Here is a 23,823-nt window from a genome sequence, read left to right as displayed (position 1 = left end):
AAAAAAAAAAGAAAAAAAGAATTGCATCAAGTAAGTAAGAAAGTTTTATAAGATTCGTACTAGAAGTTATTACAAAAGACTTGTTCCGTCATGTTAACTTCAATATTTCACGATTTCCCCTTCAGGAATTCACGATTTCAACTTCACGATTTCTCAATTTTACTGATAATGAGAACTTCATAAATTCGGAAGATAAAGAGGAATGTATAAAACTATTTTGAAGTGGACACATTAATCCTTTTGAGCTACAAAAGTAATAAAATCATGATATCTGACATTGTTTCCGGAATCTTAAAAGCATTCAGGATATCTCAGTCCGCATAAAAGCAGTACGTTTCTGCAAAAAAGTGTAGATTTTAAACAAAAATCAAATCCCACTTGCAGCGGAATTTCCTTCTAAAAAAAAATCCGGTAATATCATTAAAATCTAATTTATGTTCAAAAAGTTAATATACCTACAGAAAGAATAAAGGTCACTTTTGGGTTAAACATAATTTGAATTGAAGAAATTTGCCGAAAACGATGATATGGATTTAATGAAATTGAACAGTAGGACAAAGTGTTATAATTTATAATACACTGCACTTCGAAACAGTAATATTGCTGTTCTTCGTTGTTAATCAAGTGTTACAATGGTAGAGTACATCACAACTTGTCTGAAAATGAATTAATATATCGATATTTATTCTATACCTATTTTATCTATCCGATCGCGAACGTTCATTTGCAACACGTGACCGTACAATATATTACAGAGTTTGATTATGCGTCTTGAAATCTGGATTTAATTTGAGTTTTTTTGTTTACAACACACAAAAACGATTCAAGGGATAACAATGCTATCTGATTCAGGTATTAAAACGTTCGTTAATAATAAAAAACAACTTAAAAATACAGTAAAAGGATCATCAGATGTTGGAATATTTGAAAAGTCGCTAAAAGAAGCCGTTCCGGACGAAACCTAGAAATTGGTATCTGCCCTGACTGTCTGAATAGCTACATTGTACCTCAGCAGTTTTTATTTAACAGTTAAGAAACAAAATGGAGAAGATTATGAATGGCAGCGGACGGGCGGTCAGCATCCAAAACATGTCTGCCCTATAATTCAGTTTTCGTCGGCTCTTCACCAAACTTGCTGACAATGTTTGTGGGCATTACATCTCCAGCCAAGTTGTACCAGCCACTCTGATTATAGTCCTTGAATTACTCGAAAAACGCGGAATTTAGCCATGTCCGCTCTTTTAAGTCGAACAGTTTTCATCCGATCTTCACCATACTTGCTGACAATGTTTGTGGGCATAATATCTCAGCCAAGTATTATTACCACCCAAATCGCCAAATGGCTGTTGTAGGGAGGTTGCACCATATACTTTTTTTAATGATGATACGCAGAAAAAAGCAACATTCAATGAATTACGTATATTACGTATGAAGTGAAATAAATATAGAATAAAAAGGTTATTTAAGGTCTAGCATTGTTCTGTATAATATATAGTTGCACTCATACCAAGCTGGGAAAACTAGAAAAGGCAGGAATACAGTATTCAGTGAAACATTTTTAATTTAACTATTATTATAGTAAGATAAAATAGCTGGGTACGAGTCCAAATATATCTCCGTATTGTACAGAACAATGTTAAATAACCTAATATTAATATAGATTTTAATTCAATGCCTTAATGTCTGTTTGACTTACATTATTCAAATTCTACAGGATGGCTGGTCTTCTTCAGTAGATGATCCCTATCACTCTTGGTCCTGGGTTAAGGGTCAAGGTCATTTAATATATCTAAGGCTATGAGTGGTCATATGTGTTTTTCAAACAGCTCTTGTTATATATACACATCGGGTTTTGACGATAATCCAGACTAAAAATTATAAAAATATCACCATAGGTTCTTCCCTTATGTTGTGATGTAAATTAAAAACTGTTTTTATTACATTATTGAAGGCAATGTACAAATAATTGTGAGCAATAAAAATCTTTTTATAGTAATCGTCTTGTTTATTTTTATTCTTGTAGCTAATAGTGCTACTTCTGTATTAATGACATGTATGCATGTGAGCGCGTGTGTATTAACCTTTTTCGCTATTTTTTCTTTAGGGTCCATAATTTCTTTATACCTTTTTAGATTCCTTGTTATTCAAATAATTTAAAATAAACATGTTTTCAGTACGAGGCAGCTCACACTTTGGACGACATCGAACTAAGTTAAAAGTCAAGGTTACACTTGCGGTTCAGTCATAATGACTTTCTGTCAGTGCCATTAGTCTTAGGACAGGCATTCTGCGTCCTAACATTGCATATCATGAATATTTGTGTGAAGAAAGTTTAGGTTGGTCAAGGCCGCCGGCAAAGCCTCGCATTTTTGTGGGGGTGAGGGGCGGGGGGGGGGTGGGGGGGGGGGGGAGGAGGGGGTGCATAAATGAAGTTACCACTGCCTATGAAGCTGAAGACGCCCACTAGTGTTGGCTGTAGAAAGCTTAAACACTGCTCAAAATGAATACTGTATTTGGCCAGATAACAGTTAATTTATTTTTAACAGTATTTAACTAAATATTTTTAATATAAAATAACAGTATATACCATGCAGTTGGAAAGCGGTTCTCTACCCACATGTATCAATATTGATGTCTTTCCTCTCATGTATCAATATTTATGTCATTTTCTCCGTTCGTCTGCAAATAGGCCAGTATAGCACATAGTTTCAAATTCAATTACAATGGAACTTTCTGGTTTACAGTGGTCACACTTCAAAGCATGGCTTTGGTCTACGAATTACCTTTATTGTGTTGGGGTTTAGTAGGTCAAAACTCAAAACCACAGTGGCATAGAGACTGAAATGGTTTCTGATAACAAAAAGACTGTAGAACGACGAAACTAACAACAGTCAAACTTCATTGAAGTGTTAGCCTGTTTTCAGTTTACTACCCCTATTGTTTTGGGATCAGTAGGTCGACGTTACTGTGACGTCGCGACTACAAACATTACTCACTTGAGAATGCTTTGTTTTAACTTCACAAGAAAATTGCTTGTGGTTTTGTTTTGGGAGTGAGTAGACCAAAAGTCTGTCACTGAACTTGACACTAAAATTTTCGATCTATAACTGAAGACTTCCAATATCCATCAAACTTTGTAACAGTATTGTCTGTGGTGTGTAGGTATCGGGAGGTCAAAGGTCAAGATAAAAGTAGCATAGAGACTGAACATGGTTTTCGGTCAATAACTGGATAAAGTTAAGGCCCATGACCATCAATCGTTATATTTACATTACTAGTGACCAGAAGATTACCCATATTGTTTTAGAAATAATTACGTCAGAGTTAAAGGTTACAGCTTATTTTAGACTGAAAATTATGCACAGTTACCACTGACAGATCGTCATGGAGACATTTAAATACAGCTTTCAAGAAAATTCAAATATGAACAAATCTGAAGAAAAAAGCATTGCATTTACAGAACGGGATTCGTATAGAGTAATTCATAGGAAATATATATAGTTCATACGTTCAATAGATCTTTACGAGTGATTAGGCAATACACTGCCTTTTAAAAACAACATAAATAAGCAGATACTATTCTGTGCTGTTCAGAGTAGGTGGTGTCCATCTGCAAGATATGCCACACAAATTAGAACTCGCACCTGTCTGTTCGTTTGACGTTCACACTATACTTACCCAGTGTTTCTAGATTTCATTTTAGTTCTTATCTAACAAATTTCTACAGATAGCATAATGCTAGGCTTAGAACTGGAATCGTGGCAAGGATCGAAGCAGACAAGTTAACGTGTAATAATGACCTTAGAAGTCTTCGAAATCGACGAAATAATATTCAAACATTTCGAAACATTCGTACAACTTGTGCAAACTGTGTAAGTATAAGCAAACTATCAGTCAAATACTCGAACAGTAAAAAATTAACCACGATTTCTTTCACGTATATGAGTTGTAGACATCAACTCCTTTTTGCGCATACAAGTTTTAGCAATCATTTACACATATATCAACGCGTGCAAAAAGTTTCATCGGTTGTCTTTGATTTAATTTTAAATGATTGACGTTCGTTTTACTGATTAGCATAAATATTGTCCGCTTCCGTTGGTTCGTTTTCCTTTGCTTGTTCAGCTGCTGTCTTGACGAAGTCGATGGCAACGTACTCCGTAGGAGAGTTTCGACGCTTGGCAGCAGCTCCCTTTAAAGGTGCACCATTAGAATCAAAGTCAAGGTCGGCATACAACAGCTGTCCATCTTGCTGAAGGATAATATTACCATGATTAAAAACAGAATCTTATGTACTAGTATCAATTTCATTTTATAATACAATTATTATATTCCAAAACTATGTTGGACTTAAATGTGTTTATTAACCTAAGTATATGGAAATATTAAAAGTACAAGGATGTTTTGCAGCTTTATAATGAGGTACAATAACTCACTCTTATGAAGTCTTGAGATACTTTCATTATCACAAAAAAACAACTAAAACCATGAAATTCTAATGTTACCGTAACTAGTGTTCATGAATTCTGTACCAGTGTTGACATGTTCTCCTTGTCTGTGTTCAGACCCTGTGTTTCCTTCGAAGGAGATAACTCCTGAGGCTATTCAAATTTTGTATTATTATGTCTCTTTTCTTCTCCAAATACTGGCCACCACCAAGACTGATGAAGTCAGAATATATAACAGAATTAGTTTTCAAAAAAAAACAACAACATTAATCTAGTTGGTAGCCAGCCAAACTACTGTTCTCCGTAAGTTAGTGTCAACTTCTCCACATAGCGGTGAAAGACGAATGATGTCTTCTGTTAACACATCCCAGAGAATGAATACCTAGCAAATGGATTGAATACAGGATAACAAGATTAACAGACTTTCACTCTACCTATTGAGCTAAGCGGACTGGCACCGAAGAGAACGCAGCATTTGGAAAAAATAACAGCTCAGGTAAAAGAAACTATTCCAAATTTGTCAAACAATACCTGGGTCTTTTTAGAGCAACTGGCTGAAGAATTTGACTGTCCAGTCTTATTTACTTCTGAATACGTTGCATCGGCATTAGACGATGGCTTGTTTTTGACTGGTTGAGAATATGTTACTTCCGAATCGTCAAACCCGTGCGCACCGTCATTCAAATTTCCATCTTCCAGCTTGTCTTCTTTATTTCTGCTGAAATTCAAACAAGAGCAATTACTCTGATATTAGACTGAAAACAATTTACGATATGTCATTAAATTATTCAAATTAAATAATTAAGCATCTCACATACGTAAAAGTCAGTGGCAAAAATAAGTAAAGTTCGGTTATGTTAATCAGTTAATCAAGAAATGTTCTAAACTGGCGCAAAATAATGAAATATCCTTAGGACAGCCGGCACACGTATATTTTTGACAACACAGACAATGGCGTCAGACGAAGTAAAGGTATATGGAGAGAGTTTTGGATCTTTGTTAAATCGTACAAAGTCCTTTTAAAGTGTCAGTATATGGCTAGGATGTCGGGTATTTCCGTATTTGATAGCTGTAAGCCTAGACACTTCTGAAATATTCTCAAAATGAATTTCGTGTGTAATAAATGTTGATTCTAGGCAAGCGTGAAAGAGGCGTCAGACGGTAATACGTTTTATTACGTTACAGGTGTTGAAAGGATATGTAAGCGTGTTATTTTAACTTAATTATGCATGTTACAGTTTAAATATTTACTACCCAATTGTCAGAGACCGCTTCTGTTGTTTATTCTGTTGCTTATTACGAACCACGCGATATGGTTGCCAATTCTGTTGTTTATTACGAACAATACGACATGGTACATGTAGCAAGTTCAGTTATTTATTTAAAAAACAATACGACATGGTAGCCGATTCTGTTGTTTATTTCGAACAATACATATGGTAGCCAATTCTGTTGTTTAGTACGAACAGTACGACATGGTAGCCAAATCTGTTGTTTATTACAAACAATACGACTTGGTAGCCAGTTTATTACGATCAAAACGACATGGTAGCCAATTCTATTGTTTATTACGAACAATACTACTTGTTAGTCATTTCTGTTGTTTATTACGAACAACACGGCATGATAGCCAATTCTATTGTTTATTACGAACAACACAATATGTTAGCCAATTCTGTTGTTTATTACGAACAATACGACATGGTAGCCATTATTCTAATTCACATTTCCCTTTTACTCATCTATGTTGCCATTTTCTCATGTCTTTCATGGTAATTTCCATTTGTCTCATTTACCTCACGAAACATTACCCTTTTTCTCATTTATCTCTCGAACATTCCATGCTCTCATTCATTTTACGATCATTCCATTTTTTCATTCATCTTACTATAGTTCCGCGTTTTGCTCATTTATCTCACGAACATTCTTTTTTATCTGAATAATATTCCCTTTTTCTCATTAATCTTACAAACATTCCGTACATTTACATACATTCCGTTTTGCTGATTTATCTTACGAACACAGTCGACGGAGAAATCGTGTTCTCCCTCAGTTCAATTTTACGTGAGAAACATTTTAATCGATGAGTTAATTTGGGTTTTACTGCACACCAACACAATACAGGTTATATGGCACTAAATAGTACTTACAGTTTGGCTTAATATCTCATTATCATCAAAACAGAAATATGAGGATAGAAATTAAAACTTTATACCTGCTGAAATCAAAAGAGTTACAACAAACTAAGTGATCAGACCCGATTAGCCGCCTCTAACGATCATGAAAGTTCCATTTCTTTTATACACAAATTGCCATCCCAGAACCGCATTTTATGAGATACACAATTAAAACAAGGAATACATTGCTTTACCATTAAAACCTAAGGTGAGCGTTTGAACCAAACTTGAAAAAGTATTCTTTGAACTTATTATGCACATAACAAACATTTTGCTTTCACCCTTCTGGATGCATTTGTAAAATTAATTTCCTAAAGAAGTTTGTCAAAAAGTTATTCAAACTGATAAGAGACAGAAAATGCAGAAGTAACAAACCTAACTCCATCGGGGTTTGCACTGAATCTCGCTTGATTTGCTTCCAGTTTGGCTGAAATAACGTAGCAAAGCAAACTATTTGTCAACAGTATTACAACACATTCTTAAGGTAGTGACCCATAAAGAGAATTGGCAAATTACGTGTTCTCTCGTGTTATATATAAGAATATCTTGCAAAAATCGTATGTCAATAAGTTTGTACCACTAGTCACTTTGAGAGTATTCAGTTTTATTCGATTTTTGAGATAAATTTACTTTCCGCCTAAAATGTATGGGTTAGTCCCTTCAAAATGGTAGCAAAAATCTGGCAAAAACAACACTTTCACGAACAAAAGCACAATATTTACATAGTATTGTAAAACACAAAACAAAAATTACCTTTAGTGTTCCTCAATTTTTTTCTTGCAATAAGGCATACGATGACTACAACAAAGAGGACAGCTAAACAAGAGCCAAGAATAATCCAAATAAACGAGTTATCACCAGAGGCAGAGTTGTTCAAGTCTTTGTCATGTTTCTCATCTTTCCCTAATTTCGAAAACACAATGTGAGAAATAGTGTACCAATGATGTTAAATAACTTGTCTTAAAGAGTATATATAAAAAGAATACTACATTACTTTAGAATTCATACAATGAAAATAATTCATGTTTATTAGAAAAAGAAAGCAACATACACTCATGTAGAAGAGTCTGTAGAATTATCAAAAGGTAAAACAACAATAGATTCGTCATTGGATATCAGAGCTAATAACAAAGTTAAAAGGCATGAGATAAGGATAAAAGCTATTTAGTGCTTTACCTTGGAAATGTAATCTTGTGGGTATGCATAAACGTAAGTTTTAATAGTATAATTTGTCAGTAGATATTTTTCTCACGCATTTACAATATCGTTAAATGAAATAAAATCAGAAATGGATATCTTTTCCATCTGATATGCGACTTATGGATCAGATCAGATACATAACTGCCCGCCATTTTATCTTACATAACTCTAACCGTCAATAGAACGACTTAAAAATATTTGAGATCATTTTAACTGATTTTTTTAAGAAAATCTCTACGAGGTATTGTCGTCACTTGATCGTCGGCGTTGGTTAAATTTTTTGTTTTGGTCCGCCTTTTCTCAAAACTCATAAGAGCTACAGCTTTGCACATTTGTTTATCATTAATAGTTAACTGTGTAGGTCAAGAACCATAACTCTTATATGCATTTTGTCAAAATTATGGCCCTTTGTATACTTAGAAAATTTGTATTTCTTGGTTAAAATTTTTGTTTAGGTCCATTTGTTTCTCAATAACTGTCAAAGGTACAGCTTTGAAACTTTGCACATTTGTTTATCATTACTGGGTGACTGTGTAAGCCAGGAACCATAATTCTGATACACAGTTTGTCAGAATTATGACCCTTTTTGTACTGAGAAAAGTTGAATTTCTTGGTTAAATGTTTTCTTTAGGTCCACCTCTTCTCAAAAACTATAAGCTTTGAAACTTTGTACACTTGTCTATCATTATAACATGACTATGTAGGCCAAAAACCATAGCTCTAAACTGCATTTTATTAGAATTATGGCCCTTTATGAAAATAGAAAATCTTAACTATAACACTTTTCTTACATACTGACCAGCACGCGCAGACGAAGGCGGTCCTCTTATTAATTACAACTGCAATGCGTAATATGTCAACAAATACATGTTCACGTGTCTATTTGTTGGAAACAACAGTGTTAAAGATTAAGACTAGCTTTACTTACGAAATGAAATAGTAGTTAGCTTGAGCTTTTAAACATGTTTGATAAAGAAATTTGTAATTGAAAACAATGAATTTATCAAATTATTTATATGTAGATATACAAGGAAATAAAAAGACAAGAACAGTCATTTGTTTAGTTTCACAAGGTGAGGATAGTCATGTTTTAATTTCACAATGTTAGGATAGTTATATTTTAATTTAACAAGGCTAGGCTAGTCATTTTTGTCGAAGCAAATGCATAGTTGTCCAAATGGCTGTTCGGTGTATGTGCGTGCGTGCGTGCGAAATCCGAATTCGTTTGTCTGGACAATAACTTTGATATGCATAGAGGAATCTTGTTTATTTTTTGGCATGAATGTTAACCTTAGTGAGGTGGAATATCATGCGCAAACCCAAAGGTCAAGGTCATCGTTGGTGGTCAAAGGTAGTGTCAGTTCTTGTCCGGCCGATAACTTTGACAAGCATTGTGGAATCTCGTTTATATTTCGCATAAATATTTAACTTAATGAGACGAACTCTGTCTCGACGGTCAAGATCACATGTAGGGGTCAAAGGGCGGGCCTACAGGACTAGGTCAGTACGTTTTAATCTAACAAGACTAGTAATGTCTTAATTCACTTAACAGAACTGGGAAAGACATTGTTTTATTTAACAATACTAGGTTAGTTATTTCTAATTCAACTAAACTTGGCCAGTCTTTTTCAATTTAACAAAACTAGGATAGTTTATTCTATTTTGACTAGATTCTTATGCCACTAAATAAAATTTATGGTTTAGGACTGTTATGAATGGATATGGAAAGCTATTATTTTAACTACAGATCAAGATATATTAGAAAGTCATAAAAAAGAAGTTACCAAAAATGTTTACAGTCAGGGTCTTTTGGTTGCTTGTTTCTAAATAATGAGTTTGGCAAATAAATTGTCGTTGTTGCGTAAGATTTGCTTCAATAGTAATGACGCAGTCTGCTTGCAACTGACACGTTTTCATAGTTATGTTTCCAACATCTGTTTGCTCTATCCATGAAATGTTGGAGGCAGGAATGCTTTCTGCGGAGCATTTTACGTGTGTCTGTTCTCCTTGGTAAATTGCAAGTTCAGAATCAGATATGTTGAACTCGATGATAGGTGCATCTACAATAAACAAAAAGAAGTGACATTTAATAATAATGTTTGATGTATTTAGAGTTGAAACTTGATATCTCGAACTCGATTATCTAAATATTCCGGCTTTCTCGAAGACATTTTTAAGTCCCGTCCCATAAACACGTGCTCAAAATATTACTGTTTTAGTCGAATTTCGGTTACCTCGAAGTAAAACGCTCGATACCTTTGAATTCAAGGCACCGAGTTTTACCTGTATTTCGATCTTGCGGTATCAGTCTAAATAAAATGAAAAAATAAAATAAAGTTGCATTGCATATCTATCTATTTATCAGTTCGTCGAGTATACTTAGTAGAATTGTTGGACAGTTGTTGTTATATTTCCTTGTCCTTTGGGATCGTGGATAAATTATTCAATTTTACTGTAATAGAAATCCGACCTAAGCGGTGCTACGGGGTATGAGGCTGTTGCATGTCATAACCTCTCATGAACAGACTCGATCAAACCGAATATGCTGTTATTTTGCTTTGTGGCGTTCTATGCTTCCGAAGGATATTCATATATAATTCATTGTAATTTCAGTTTCTGTAATTGTATTTAGGGACGGAAACATAACATCCTTGTTTACTTAGGACAGAACGTCTATGTGGACATCGTCCTTTTAACACGGTCTCCAGATAATGTTTTTAAACCAAGAAACTATGAAAGGTGGTAGGTGGAGGTGAGGGCGGCGTGGTAGGTGGAGGCGGTACGGGGGTGGTAGCTGGTGGGGCGGGTCGCAGGGGATGCAACCTGCCAAATACGAACAAATTTTCCCCGAAAAGTTTCGAATAAACTTCAGTACTATTATTCCTACACCAGGGGTCTTGAACAAAAATCTCCGATTTCCCAATTATTGACTGCTGTCTTTGAAAATAAAAACATAACTTTGGAACAAAAATAGGAGGGACTCAACTGATAGGTCACTGATGAACCTCAACAACTTTACAGATTTGTACATATCAATATAAACGCCAAAGTTAAATATAAACAATTGTCACATGGAAACCTGTTTATTCTAGATATTTAATGTTTTGGTTACTAAGAAAGGCTGAATAGACATTTTTACGAGAGTCCTGCAAAAAGTGTTGTCACTAATGGGCTTCCGTGGTTTTATCTTAGGTATTTTTTTAAACGATTCGTTGCACTTGAAGCTAACGACATCCGTTGATTTCGTGCAAATTGCTTTTCAAATGACCGAGTTACCATGTCTCCCACAACACAATGGTGTGGGAGACATATTGATTTACTCCTCTGTGTGTGTGTTTGTGCGCGCGTGTGTGTGTCTGTCTGTCAGTCTGTCTGTCAAAAATCTTGTCCGCGCTATAAGTCAATCATTTCTCATCCGATCGTCACCAAACTTGAACAAAATGTGTTTGCCAATAAGTCCTCGGCCAAGTTCGATAACTAGCCAAATCGGCCCAGACACTTCGGAATTATAGCAATTGAAACTTGTTTTGATAAGCACTGAAGGTCTGATAAGGCAGTTAAGGTCTTGGTGCATGGTTGACTCATATACGACTATGCAGATGATTAGGCAGTTGTGGAGGCATGCGCTTTTCTCAAAAGTAGCTCTAATTTTAAATTGAAATACATGTAGTCATATATACTGACCGATTTACTTGTCACATTGACAAATGGACGAATAGACTGAAATTCGTAGCTAAATTAAATGTCGCATTAGGCTTGATACAGATTCAACGCAGATATTTGATAAATTGTGTGGTATGTGGACCTCAAGCGCCATTTTTCAGGTAGGTTAAAGCTTTTAAGGATTGGAAATTATCTGTCGAAGATGATACCCGTTCTTGTAGGCGTAAAACCTCTGTTACAAAGACAAACATCGCTGCTGTCAAAGCTGTAGTCGAACAGGATACACGATTGTCGGTGAAAGATATAGCCAGTTGTACTGGAATATCAGAAGGCATTGTGTAAACAATTCTGAAAAAGCGTTTGGACTTTAGAAAGGTTTGCGTTAGGTAGGTACCTCATTTGATCACTCACAACACCTTAGATTTGCCCGGTAACTTTTGAAAACATACAAAGGCTGTGATAGTCGGGTTGTTTTTAACTTGCCAACACGTGATAAAACCTGGGTGCACATGTTTGAGCCACAGAGAAGGGCTGATAATAAGCACTGGACGCGAAAAGATCTAAAACGCCCCTTTATTGCCAAGGAAGCCATATGTTCGAAAAATATGTTGTACGCAATTTTCTTCAATTCTTGTGGGCTAGCCATTTAAGTGCCTTGTCCATCTGGTCAGCCAGTCAATGGACGATTTTACAAGAACTCTGTACTGAAGAAAGTGGAAAAGTTTTACAAGAAGACACGTTCCAGCAAAGGATGGTCAGGAGTTCATCTTATACACGACAACACCTCCTCTCACAAGTGCAATGTTGTTAAGTCTTTATGGCTTCTAAAAAGGTGGAAGCAGTAATCCATACGCCTTATTCACCTGACCCGAGTGCCTGTTAATTTTTTTGTTATTTCCAAGGCTGAAGAAAATGTTTTCTGGAAAAAAAGTCCTGAAGTTCTTCTTTACAGCGTCATTTATCAGCGTCTCAAACAGGAACCAAAAGAACACTATCTATCTGCTGTTCGCGATTGGGTAAAACGTTTACAAACATGTGTTTCGGTAAATGGGGAGTACTTTGAAGGTTTGTATAGCACTTAAAAAATCCGAACTCAATGACAGAACTTTTTGCAGGACCCTCGTATTTTTTTTTGATGATACGTGCTCGATTTACGTTTCACTTGCAAAAACAGTCGATTTCATAAAATTCTAAATATATTAACACACATTAATTAAAGAATATAAATATTCTTTTAACAACACACGATTAATCTTCCCAGTTAACAAAGCAGACTGAAAATTATGTTATTTTATGCAAAAAAAAAATCACTGTTTGAACAAATATTATGACATAGAGTCAATGGTCGTAGCAATGTGCTGGAAAGAATCATAAAATGGACAAGTATCTGCTTGATGTCGTCAGGGATGTACATAATAATCTTTCATAATGTGTTAGGACCGAAATTATATATGTATCTCTAACAATAATTTGCTCTTGAATAAAACTAATGTTTGTTTTTTAATTGTGTATTATTATATCATTTGGGCTACGCTCTCTTGATATAATTCCTTCTCATCTAATCTTCAAACAATAATTTTCCGTGACAGATAACTGTTTCACATAACCTATTTCTTAAATATTATACAATACATTTTCGGTATTTTGTTTTGCTCCTTACATGTATGTGTAAGGCGTATGATTTTGTTAGAATAGACAAATTTATTAAAAAAGAAATCAAAATAAAAAAAATAGGAAATTATGAACAAAATAATAAGAAATAATGTAAATTAAAGCCACAACATTTCACAGAAACACTGACAAGTCGAGAATGAATCTAAATTATTTTATTGATACTTACACATTAAATTAATCAGTTGCGTGGGGGAACAAACCCTTTTGGTCTTGTACCATTCATTGAAACGACAACATGTGACGTTTTTACTGTTCCAAATTCGTTCGAATGTTGTCAGGGAAACAACACTCGTGTATAAAGAGGTGGTAGCATTGTAACTTTCTGTTTTAATTGCAGACGACACACCAATACCGGAAATGTTTAAAGTTACATTCGGAGCAGGTCTTCCACCATCCAATATGCATGTAATACTATCGATATTTTCTTCTTTGAGTGTATGTGGTACCAATAACTGTAATGTTGGTGATTGTGAAAGGACAGCGTGAGAAAATATTTAATAAAGGATATGAGTACATAATATTTTCACTGTATCTGAAGCAAAATACATCATTTGCATATTAAGTGACTTGTAAGAAGATTACTCTATTAATTCAGGTAAATTCTTCAATATGACCGCTGTCTTTATAGTAATTACGAGTTCGCTAAAATTCGAAACGTGATTTGTTTCTCTTTTCTGGATCTAATGCGCAGTTCCGTTTATTTTGTAAGGAGGTAAGTATATATATATATATATATATATATTTACTGAGCAAAACTTCCAACACTTATGAATGTAGATACCTTTATTTATTTCAAAAGATAAGCTAATGAATTAAAAACATCGTTTTATTGACCTGAATGCCTACACAAATATTATTGAAATAATTTTTACTTTACAGTAGCGAAAATCCAGTGCTTGGTTTTGCACGTGCAATTCGTAATTTTGTCATTTGTATTCGTAAAATTTCGTTGAATTTAATTTTTGTTGTGTGTCTCAAGAAGCCTGGCGTTTTCTGTAAGCAAAAGGCAGAAAACATTGAAAGAAACCGAATATGACTCGGATGCGACTCGAGGAAAGGTCGCGTTCTATAGGAATGTTAGAAGCAGTCCCGAATGTCACGACGTCAGGCAATATTCTTTGAAAGAAAGTTCTCTAATATCATTACACAATAATACAGTTATTTAGAAGTGACATTCAGTACATTTTCTGCTTTATTCCAGGTGACCCTGTTACGTGGAAAAAAAGTAGAGTTCTAATTGGATGTTTTGCTCAGTATATGATATAACAAAATGATAAACAAACTGTGAACTCTGTGTTTAAAACTTAAGTACATTTTTACGCAAATGCAATTACTACATTAATCACAGAAACACCGTCTATATTAGAGTTTTGATTTTTAGTTTACTTTAATTTTTTATTGAAATTAATACAAACGTTTCACTTACTGATAACATACACACGTGCAGTGATAATGAAAGGAGATGTTAATGCATCGTTCATAACTTTGCATGTCATATTTGCCATATGACGTCTGTTGAGAAGAGTAAAGTTAGTTATGTAACCCGCTGTTTCATTATATTGTACAGGGCTTTGTAATTCATTCTCTATTGACATGGTTACATTTATTGGCTGTGTACCACCACTTGTCTGGCAGAGAACACTGAACTGATCACCATCCTCGCCAACAATACACCCCTTACAGTCGTCTATGTCTTTTAAACCTTCAAAAGCTGGTGCGCTTGGTGCAACTGCAATATATGTTCATATTAAAATTCAGCCGAACTTAAAGATTATAATTTGTGAAAGTATTTGGAAAAGACCAAATGAATACTTTTGACTTTGCACAATATTAACAAATATCATAAAATTTACACACTACGAAACAACAATCGACTATTTCCGCGCGATTACATAATCTCCGTATGAAATTTCGGCATTCTTCTGTTGTTTATGAAAAATTGACAGTTATGACCGGAAAATGACAAAATTTCATACGGAGAGTATTTGATTGCACAGAAATAGCCAATTTTATTGTCATTATGGGTCCCTGACCTTTGGATCAAAGCTCTATTTCGGATAATAAATGAATCGTCTTCAGAATCCTGACTGTAAATACACGTACCTGGTAATATCACTTCGACGAAATTTGACAAGCCCGCTGTTCCGCCGCAGTAAACTCCATATTGGCCATTCTTTTGTTCATTGAACATACTTATAGTCAACACATATTTGTCATTCGGTTCCCTTTCTTCCTCATACACATTTTTCGTCACATTTATTGAATCTGTAGAATGCATCCATTGTCGTACAGTGTGTTCTTCATTTTGCATAACGTATTCCGATGGATAATATTCTAATTCTACGTTCTCGCCTTCTTTCGCCTTTGTTGTTTTTAGGTAAACAAATCCACAATCTGATGTTATATCTAAGTGAACAAAATAGAAATAAAAAAGAGTAACAATTTATTGAATATCTGACTGCACTAAAAGTGGAAACCACACTAACAATATGAATATTTTTCTTTTTTTAAATATTTTGTAGAGAGAACTTGTTATATGACTAGCATCTACGTATTCGGATAGCACGTTCATGTCTGAATAGCTGAAAGTTTGTTTCCGTGTATCACTTAAAAATGTTCCAGACTAGTATAGGATGTATCTTTCTGGTCTAATAGTGACCGGCAAGCCATTCAAGTGTTTTATATGATGACAGCAAAATTTAATTTTCACAGTTTATTTTCTAATATTTGACTGATAAACTCAGTAAACACCTGTTGAATATAGCACAAATTATGGACCCGTGATAAAAGGTAATGTAATAATTACTAAAATACAATCTCGCAGAACTGTTTCATAGATACGATAAAATTATATAAATGAAGCATTACAAAATTGACACTAATCAAAGACCTTGACCTAACAATAACTTTGGATTTCTTGTTTCAACATATACATGCTTAAGAATCAGCATAACTCTGCCTTTTCTTTTAAACTTAGATCAGTCTGAAATACTTAGTATAACCCTCCTTAAATTAGCGACGGCTAGTAACGCACAAACACATTTTATTCTACATAAAAATTGATGTGGCTTTTAAGTTTAATGATGACATTATATCAAGGAAGGATTTATATATTATATATACCTTGAAGCTGAAGTTTCGGAGTCTCCATTGAACAGCTTACGCTATTGTTCTTATAATCAACACGGTAAACTACTTCGTCATTGTCACTGACAGTATCAGTTAAAATCAAGTAATATGTTCCATCTTGGGAATACTGTGTAAACTTGTTACCATTAGGAAGCGGGCACCATGGATTTCCTTTTTTAGCCCGATGCCATTTCACGTCTGCGTCTGAGGTTGTTTCCGGAGTAAAAGTAAAGGTAACATTTCTTCCCAATATAGTCGGCTGTTCTGCCTTCAGACTTCCGCATTGGTTCACGTCAACAGTGCCTTAAAATTATACACATTTAAGTTATACAAACATTTTCATGTCAAAATCAGCAAAACACACAATGCAGGTGAGGGTTTGGATACATGTTGCGTTGTTTAGAATCAGGTATGATTTCTCTGATTTCTATGTATGTTTACTGATTTCAAAATTCTGCAACTGCAGAAATAAATTTATTTAATTTATCTATAAAATCTTTATTAATAATTGTACGGGTACAACATCAGACCCCAAGTGAAACTTTTTTGACTGAAATTTGAATTTGAAAATGCTCGACATTTTTGCATTTTGCTTCCAAATTTCGTTTTTGAAATTTAGGCCTGTCACAAAACAATCCATTGCAGTTAACTGTAAACAATTTCAAAAGTCAGAAAATCATTTAACTGTAAAAAAAGGTTCATTGAGAAAATATGTCAAAAGATTTCTAGCTGCTACATAAGATTGTATTACGGCATGTCTGAAAGATTCCTGTAAAGGTTATGATCACGTTAGTATTCAGGTTAAAAGAGAAGCTTTCTAGGAACACCAAATACTAAAAAGGACAGACGAATCATATTACGTATTTTCCACAATTTTCAATGCCGCATCTTTCAAAAGTGCTTATATGATGAAACATAGCACCAGAGGTAACCATGTCTACCAAGATCACGACAATAATTTCGTCTTTAGACGTCGCAGCTTCCAGGAACCTCTCAGGGTCATTGTACTTATGATCAAAAGAATCCCATCTTATACATGTTTGCCCCTCAAATGTTGTCTGCTGGTTACCTTTATGCTCATGACAATCTGAGGTCACCACTGAAATGATACATAAATTGCTCATATGCATTTAAATATGCAGTATATTTGAAGGTGATTGAGGCCGTATTCAAAATATATACTCATCGAATTTTCAAACACCACAAATTTTTATCTTAACAAATTTTGACAGGTATTAATGAAAATGGGACATAATATTTAATCATTAGTTCAGTTAAATTATAGATAATAGGGATAACAATTTGATAAAATTTCATTGAGCCATATAAACGCACTAGAAAAAATAGATGCAAATTCACTCATTGAAACATTTTATACTGGAATATTTCAGATGTATATAAACTAACTGCAACTATTTAGATGCAAATAGACTCACTGGAGCCTTTAAGATGCATGTAAACTCACTGGAAATTTGGATTCAAATAAACTCACTGGAACATTTAAGATGCATATAAACACAATGAAACATTTAAGACTAAAATATAAACTACAAAACTGGAACATTTTAGATGCACTTAGACTCACTGGAGCATTTAAGATGCATGTTAACTCACTTGAATATTTTAGATTAATATAAACTCACTGGAACATTAATATGCTCTTTAGAACATTTTAGATGCAAGTAAACTCACTGGAACATTTTAGATACGTATTGTGATATACTTGTTTACTAAGTTTAATATATTTTGTAGAATACACAATCAAAGTGTTGTATACACGTGCAAATAAAACTGTTATATTTGTATCTAATACTTGGCTAGAAAAAATCTACGTGTGTATATTCTCTCTTCAGGAATCCACTGACACAGTTGGTGAAATTAAAGATACCGCTTACAAAGCAATATGACAAGTATTTTGCATTAAAATGAAATTTAATTGTCCATGACATGAAATTTAATTGCCCATGACAATAATGATGAAAAACTATGAATGCAAAATAAAATTAAAACAATGAAATGAACATAATTACCCTTAAAATATTTTCACTGAAAAAAAGAATGACTCGTCGGAGTATTGAACCGCATTCCCATATGTGACAGGCCACCACGTAACCACTACGCCATTCTGAATAGTTATAACAATAAGTCGTTCTAATTTAAATAAAGCAAAGCAAATCATGTTGATTTCCCCTAATCGGCAGACGAGTCTACAAATTAAACTCTCAAACATCAAACTCAAACTATACATACCTTTTCCAAACAAAATCGGTATTGATAAAACAATGAGAAAATTTCCGTAAAAGAAACAAGTATTCTGAGCCATTTCAACAGTCAAACCATTATAATTTATTGAGTAAATAGACTAAACAAATATGGCCAGGATGTGAATTTTGAGCACTTCTCATCTAATGTTAAATGACAAATTTAATTGTTTCTTAAGTGTATTGTTGGTGGGACTTCCGAATTCGTTGAAGACCTTTCACATTTGATATAACTATATGATATAATTACTAATATTTAAATCTTCCTGGATTACTGTTGAAAATATTTACTTTTCCTGACACATTAAGCATAAGTTAGAGGTCGGACTTTTAAGTTTATAATTAATGACTCATTACATATTATAGCACATCACATGGCTGACTCGTGTAACCTTGCGAAGTCTGAAAAAAAAATGTGGCAGTTAGCAAACCAAAGGCAATGCCATAGTAAGTTACTCCAAGACAAAATTCCGCTCATAGGTTAGAGGGAATCATTAAAAATATTCCGGTGTTTAAGTATTACAGAGAAAAGAATAGCGAAAGTATTTATTTTAATAATAACTATCTCCGCGAGATTTGAAGTATGCATAGCAGAAAACTATGGTGATGTAATGCCCTCAATCAATTTATGTCGTCTCTCTCAATTACTGAACCATTCTAAAGAATATCCCCCAGCCGATAATTGATAGCGGTCAGATTTTTTATAAAGAGATAAGAAGGGCATGTATACATTTTTCTTAATAACAAAAATACTAAAAATAAGATTCCTTAGGTGCAGAAGTTGATCGATATTCAACATTTGATTAACCACTTGCTTGTTTTAGAATGAATTTAATCTCTAGTTTTGATTCACCCACGTCACGATTTATAATGCCATCATTTCTCCCTTCCTTTCTTTTTTTTATATAAAATGTGTAAAATAGTGATATATGCATTTATTTAAAGCAAATTGTTATATAAAACCATTGATATGAAACCTTGGGTGCAAACGTTTTCTTAATCTCAATGAAAATATCTTTCCAATAATAGATATTTTATTTCATTATTTTTGTAGAATAAGAATTTGATGAACCAAAAGATGCTTCATTTTCACGTATTTTATAAAATAATTAAGAATAATTGACTTGAGCCATATGTTGTTGTTGTAGCATCACATGAAGATGATATATAAACGCGTGGACATATGGTATCATGATTGATATATCTAAATTATATTTCAATATTTTATTCGAATTAATGAGTCTACTTTCTGCTGTTTTGTTTCTTGGCAACTAATTTTACTTCCATAAATTACACGACCTTCACGATATAACAATTTGCTCAAATAAATGTTGCATTTAAAGGTCCAATACTAACACCCGAAAAGGTATTATATGAAAACCAGAGTTTGTAGCTGAGACTTCATATTTACTGAAAATATGACCCACTGCTCCTAATTTGACCAAATAGTCATGAATATATTGAAGAATAAACAACAAATAAACAAAAACCTTTTGCCTATTTCAAACCGAAAGTATGTTTTCCGACTGCTTACGAACCCTTCGCGCATCTTCGAATGTTTAGTTTAAACATATTTATTCCCAAAATAGTGTACATATATTTATACGTATGACATACTGTAGTGAAGACCAAACAGGAAAGGATAAGAATGAAAGACAAGTCTTATAGAATTCTTCTCCTTTGCGGACAAAATATAACAGTATGGGCATATCGAGCTTTAATCTGTAATGGGGCTAGGAATATAGTCTTAAGATATGAAAAAAAAAATATTAATCGCTGTGAATGTAAAAAATGGAAAGGGGACAATGTATATGGTAGAAGGAAAGTATTCTCATGAATGTAGAGATTAGAACAAGTCAAAAGTAGAATAGAAGAGAGAAAGTGGGAAGAAATGGGAATGTCTCAGGGTTGCTAACCAAATCTCTTACTTTCGGAAATATATGCCTGTACATGAGTAAATATAGTTATGTTATCCTGATCAGAAAGGTCTGGGTTTCCAAACAAAATAGTATCCAAGTCAATTTCGAAATTCCGCAGATTATTAAGAAGATCGTTGCGACAAAGATCGAAATTTCTGCATTCAAAAAAGAAATGGAAATTAGTTTCCATCTGTCCACACTGGCATAATGGTGTAGGAGAAATACTTTTTAAATAAAGATGTTGATTCAATGCACTGCACTTAGTTCGTAGTCGTGTATGGAGCACCTGGAGTTTTCTGATTCCGGTGTAGTAATAGGCTGGAGTACGCTGCTTATTTTTATTTAGATTACTTTTAAATGATGAAAGTGTTTCAGAATTACGGATATCTGGTCTCAATAAATTTCAATCACGTACAACGGAAGGCAAAAAAGAATTGAAATATAAAGATGTTCTTGCAGGTACACCATGGATATTTTCAGAGTTTCTTAGGTTGTAGCGAGTATAACTTGCGTCAGGAACTAGAGAGGATAGATATGCTGGAGTCAAATTAGATTTCATTTTAAAGAACATAAGAAGTCGATGTTTGTAACGTCTATCGGAAAGTGGCTCCCAGGGTACTTCTCTCTTTAGGTTTTCCAAGGAAACAAGTTTGGTAGCTCCGGAGACTATTCGAGCACATTCATTTTGAATTTTGTCGAGTTGATCCATTTCATACTTTGTACAGTTACCCCACACCACGTCTGCATATTCGAGTATTGGCCTTATGAAAGAAATATATATAGTTTCAAGGGAGCGACGGTCAAGTGAGAATTTCAATTTACGCATTATATTAACTCTCTTCCAAGCTTTTGCTACAATGTAGTTGATATGAGAATGCCAGCAACAATCATTTGACAGGAATACACCAAGATGTTTATGTTCGAGTACCTCTGGAATATTCTGGTTAAACATTCGAAGAGGAGGGTGTAGTTGAAAGTTTCGTTTTCTTGAAATTAAAAGCGCTTCTGATTTGGAGGGATTAAATTTAACAAGCCATTTATCTGCCCAAGATGAAATTGTTTGGATATCAGACTGGAGAAGATTTGCCACAATGTCCGGTTGCTGAACTATAATGTAAAGACTTGTGTCATCAGCAAACAGATTGATGCATGATCTGATTTCATCAACGATGTCATTAATAAAGATAAGGAAAAGAAGAGGCCCGAGAATTGAACCCTGTGGAACTCCAGCTTTGAGAAAAGCCCAGTTCGATTTGACACCTGGCAGTACACGTTGACGTCTATGTAAGAGATAATCCTGAAACCACATATGAAGAGAACCTGAGATTCCTGCGTATTTTAATTTACATAGTAATCCTTTGTGCCAGACTTTGTCAAAGGCCTTACTTATATCGAAAAATACCGCTCGAACCTCTAGACCGTTATCTAGAGCTTTACAGAGAGTATCGTATATGAAAACAAGTTGATTAACTGTGGAGTCACCCGGAATGAAACCAGACTGTACAGGAGTTAGAAAGCGAGAATCGTGAAGATGGTTATAAACATGCTTGAAAATAAGGCGTTCGAGAACTTTTTCAATAGTGTTTAAGAGTGATATTGGACGATAGTTATTTGGAAGAGTGGCATCATCTTTCTTGAAGATTGCGCTAACATGGGCTTCTTTCCATGTGACTGGAACAGTAGAAGATTAAAGTGAAGCATTGAAAAGGTCACAAAGAGGAAAAGATAGTTCATGAGAAGCCTCAAGTAGAATTATGTTACTTATACCATCAGGACCTGCGGCCTTGTGAACTGGTAGAGACTTCAAGACATCTTCAGTTTCTGCCGGAGAAAGATGAATTTCATTTAAAATAGTGGTAGACTTCGTTGGACCAGGATTAGATATCTCTATATTTTCGTCATCAATGTATGTCTGCTCTTGGAATTAATCATTTAAAAGGTTAGCTTTTTCAAAATCAGAAGACGTAGTTTGTCGTGTGTTGGAGTTATATAATGGAGGAATAACATTGTTGTTCGTTCTAGAGATGAAGGATTTTAAGGTAATGATCCGTTTTTAAGTTTGTCTGAAAGTTTGATGAAGTATTGTGATTTGGCTTCACGAATGAGCAAAACAGTTTCATTTCGGACTTGTCGAAATTTATGCCAGTGATTAGGTGAGTTTGTTCTCTTAGCTTTTCTGTAGATACGCTTACGCTTTCGTATGTTCTTCCTTATATTATTGTTCATCCAAGGGACGTCTGAGGGTCTAATTGTGATATTTAGGAATGTTATGTTTTGAAATGACTGTGATTTGACTGGTTATATTGGAGGCGTATATATTGATATCTGGATCGATGCAGCTATTCCAATTGAAATTGTCGATTTCTGTTCTTAGGCTATCGTAGTCACTCCGATCATATTCCCATATCAGTCTGTCAAAGCATTTTTGTTTCAGTTTATTAAATTTGAGAAGCCCGAAGATTGGAACGTGGTACCGTTGGTCTTGTTCAAGAAAGTGTTCCCCAACACCTGAAAGAAGAATGTTATTTCTGTTTGTCACGAAAATAAGGTCTAGAATGGATGTCGAGTGTTCAGTGAAATGAGTTGGTTCTTCAATAAGCTGTTCTAGATTAAATTGTTGCGTGATGGAAAGAATGTTTCTGTGTGGAGTTGGACATAGAGCATTGTAGTTGAAATCTCCAGTGATTATTATATCCGAGATGTTTGTGTCAATTGCAAGACCAATAGAATCCTCAATCAGGTTATTGTATATGGTGTCAGAACTAGGAGGTCGGTAGAAGACTCCAAATAGTATATGTTTATTATTACAAAGAACTATTTCCACCCATAGACATTCGAGACGATTGATCTCAAGGTCTGATCTACGCAGGTAATGTATATTCTCTCTAACATACAAAATAACTCTTCCATGAGAATCACCATCACGATCTTTTCGTTCAGGTTTATGATATGAGTGCAGCACTAAGTCTTCAGAAGTAACTGAGCGATTTAACCATGTCTCAGAAAAGGCTAAGATATCAAATTCAGAAAGTTCTGCGTATAAGATATCGAGTTTGTGTTGTATACGCTGGACGTTTAAATGTATGAAAGAAAGATGGTTTGATATAGCTTGTGCATGCGGTGATGTATTTGACTGAGATGATACAGAAGATTTAACCATGTCTCAGAAAAGGCTAAGATATCAAATTCAGAAAGTTCTGCGTATAAGATATCGAGTTTGTGTTGTATACTCTGGACGTTTAAATGTATGAAAGAAAGATGGTTTGATATAGCTTGTGCATGCGGTGATGTATTTGACTGAGATGATACAGAAGATTTAACCATGTCTCAGAAAAGGCTAAGATATCAAATT

The 23,823-nt window shown here is 34.3% G+C and overlaps 1 protein-coding gene across 4 annotated transcripts; it reads right to left on the bottom strand.

Annotated features, from left to right (window-relative positions):
• Positions 1 to 3,324: 3,324 nt before the first annotated feature.
• On the bottom strand, positions 3,325 to 18,737 carry LOC123559676 (uncharacterized). Of its 4 annotated transcripts, none has more exons than XM_053552491.1 (7): positions 14,589 to 14,728; positions 13,329 to 13,614; positions 9,610 to 9,885; positions 7,379 to 7,528; positions 7,001 to 7,052; positions 4,980 to 5,166; positions 3,325 to 4,252 (listed from the first exon to the last, which is right to left on the bottom strand). In XM_053552491.1, the coding sequence occupies exons 1-7, from the start codon at positions 14,595 to 14,597 to the stop codon at positions 4,067 to 4,069; spliced, it is 1,146 nt and encodes a 381-aa protein (XP_053408466.1). In that variant the 5' UTR covers positions 14,598 to 14,728; the 3' UTR covers positions 3,325 to 4,066. The 4 variants fall into 4 exon arrangements, with proteins under 4 accessions (XP_053408466.1, XP_053408467.1, XP_053408469.1 ...); XM_053552492.1 differs by having other exon boundaries at positions 4,980 to 5,163; XM_053552493.1 differs by lacking the exons at positions 3,325 to 4,252; positions 4,980 to 5,166; positions 7,001 to 7,052; positions 9,610 to 9,885 and adding exons at positions 15,266 to 15,568; positions 16,286 to 16,594; positions 17,361 to 17,390; positions 18,542 to 18,737 and having other exon boundaries at positions 7,389 to 7,528; positions 14,589 to 14,891.
• Between the last annotated feature and the right edge of the window lie 5,086 nt (positions 18,738 to 23,823).

This window comes from Mercenaria mercenaria, chromosome 10, assembly GCF_021730395.1.
Source record: "Mercenaria mercenaria strain notata chromosome 10, MADL_Memer_1, whole genome shotgun sequence".
Taxonomy (NCBI): Eukaryota; Metazoa; Mollusca; class Bivalvia; order Venerida; family Veneridae; genus Mercenaria; species Mercenaria mercenaria.
Note: the sequence above shows the minus strand (reverse complement) of the source record. Positions and strands in the feature narration are given on the sequence as shown.

Coding starts and splice junctions, on each gene's coding strand:
- LOC123559676 (XM_053552491.1), bottom strand. Junction 9,886..13,328: donor GCAACTGATTAATTTAATGT/GTAAGTATCAAT, acceptor TGTTTATTGTAG/ATGCACCTATCATCGAGTTC. Junction 7,529..9,609: donor CCTGACTGTAAACATTTTTG/GTAACTTCTTTT, acceptor TTTCGAAATTAG/GGAAAGATGAGAAACATGAC.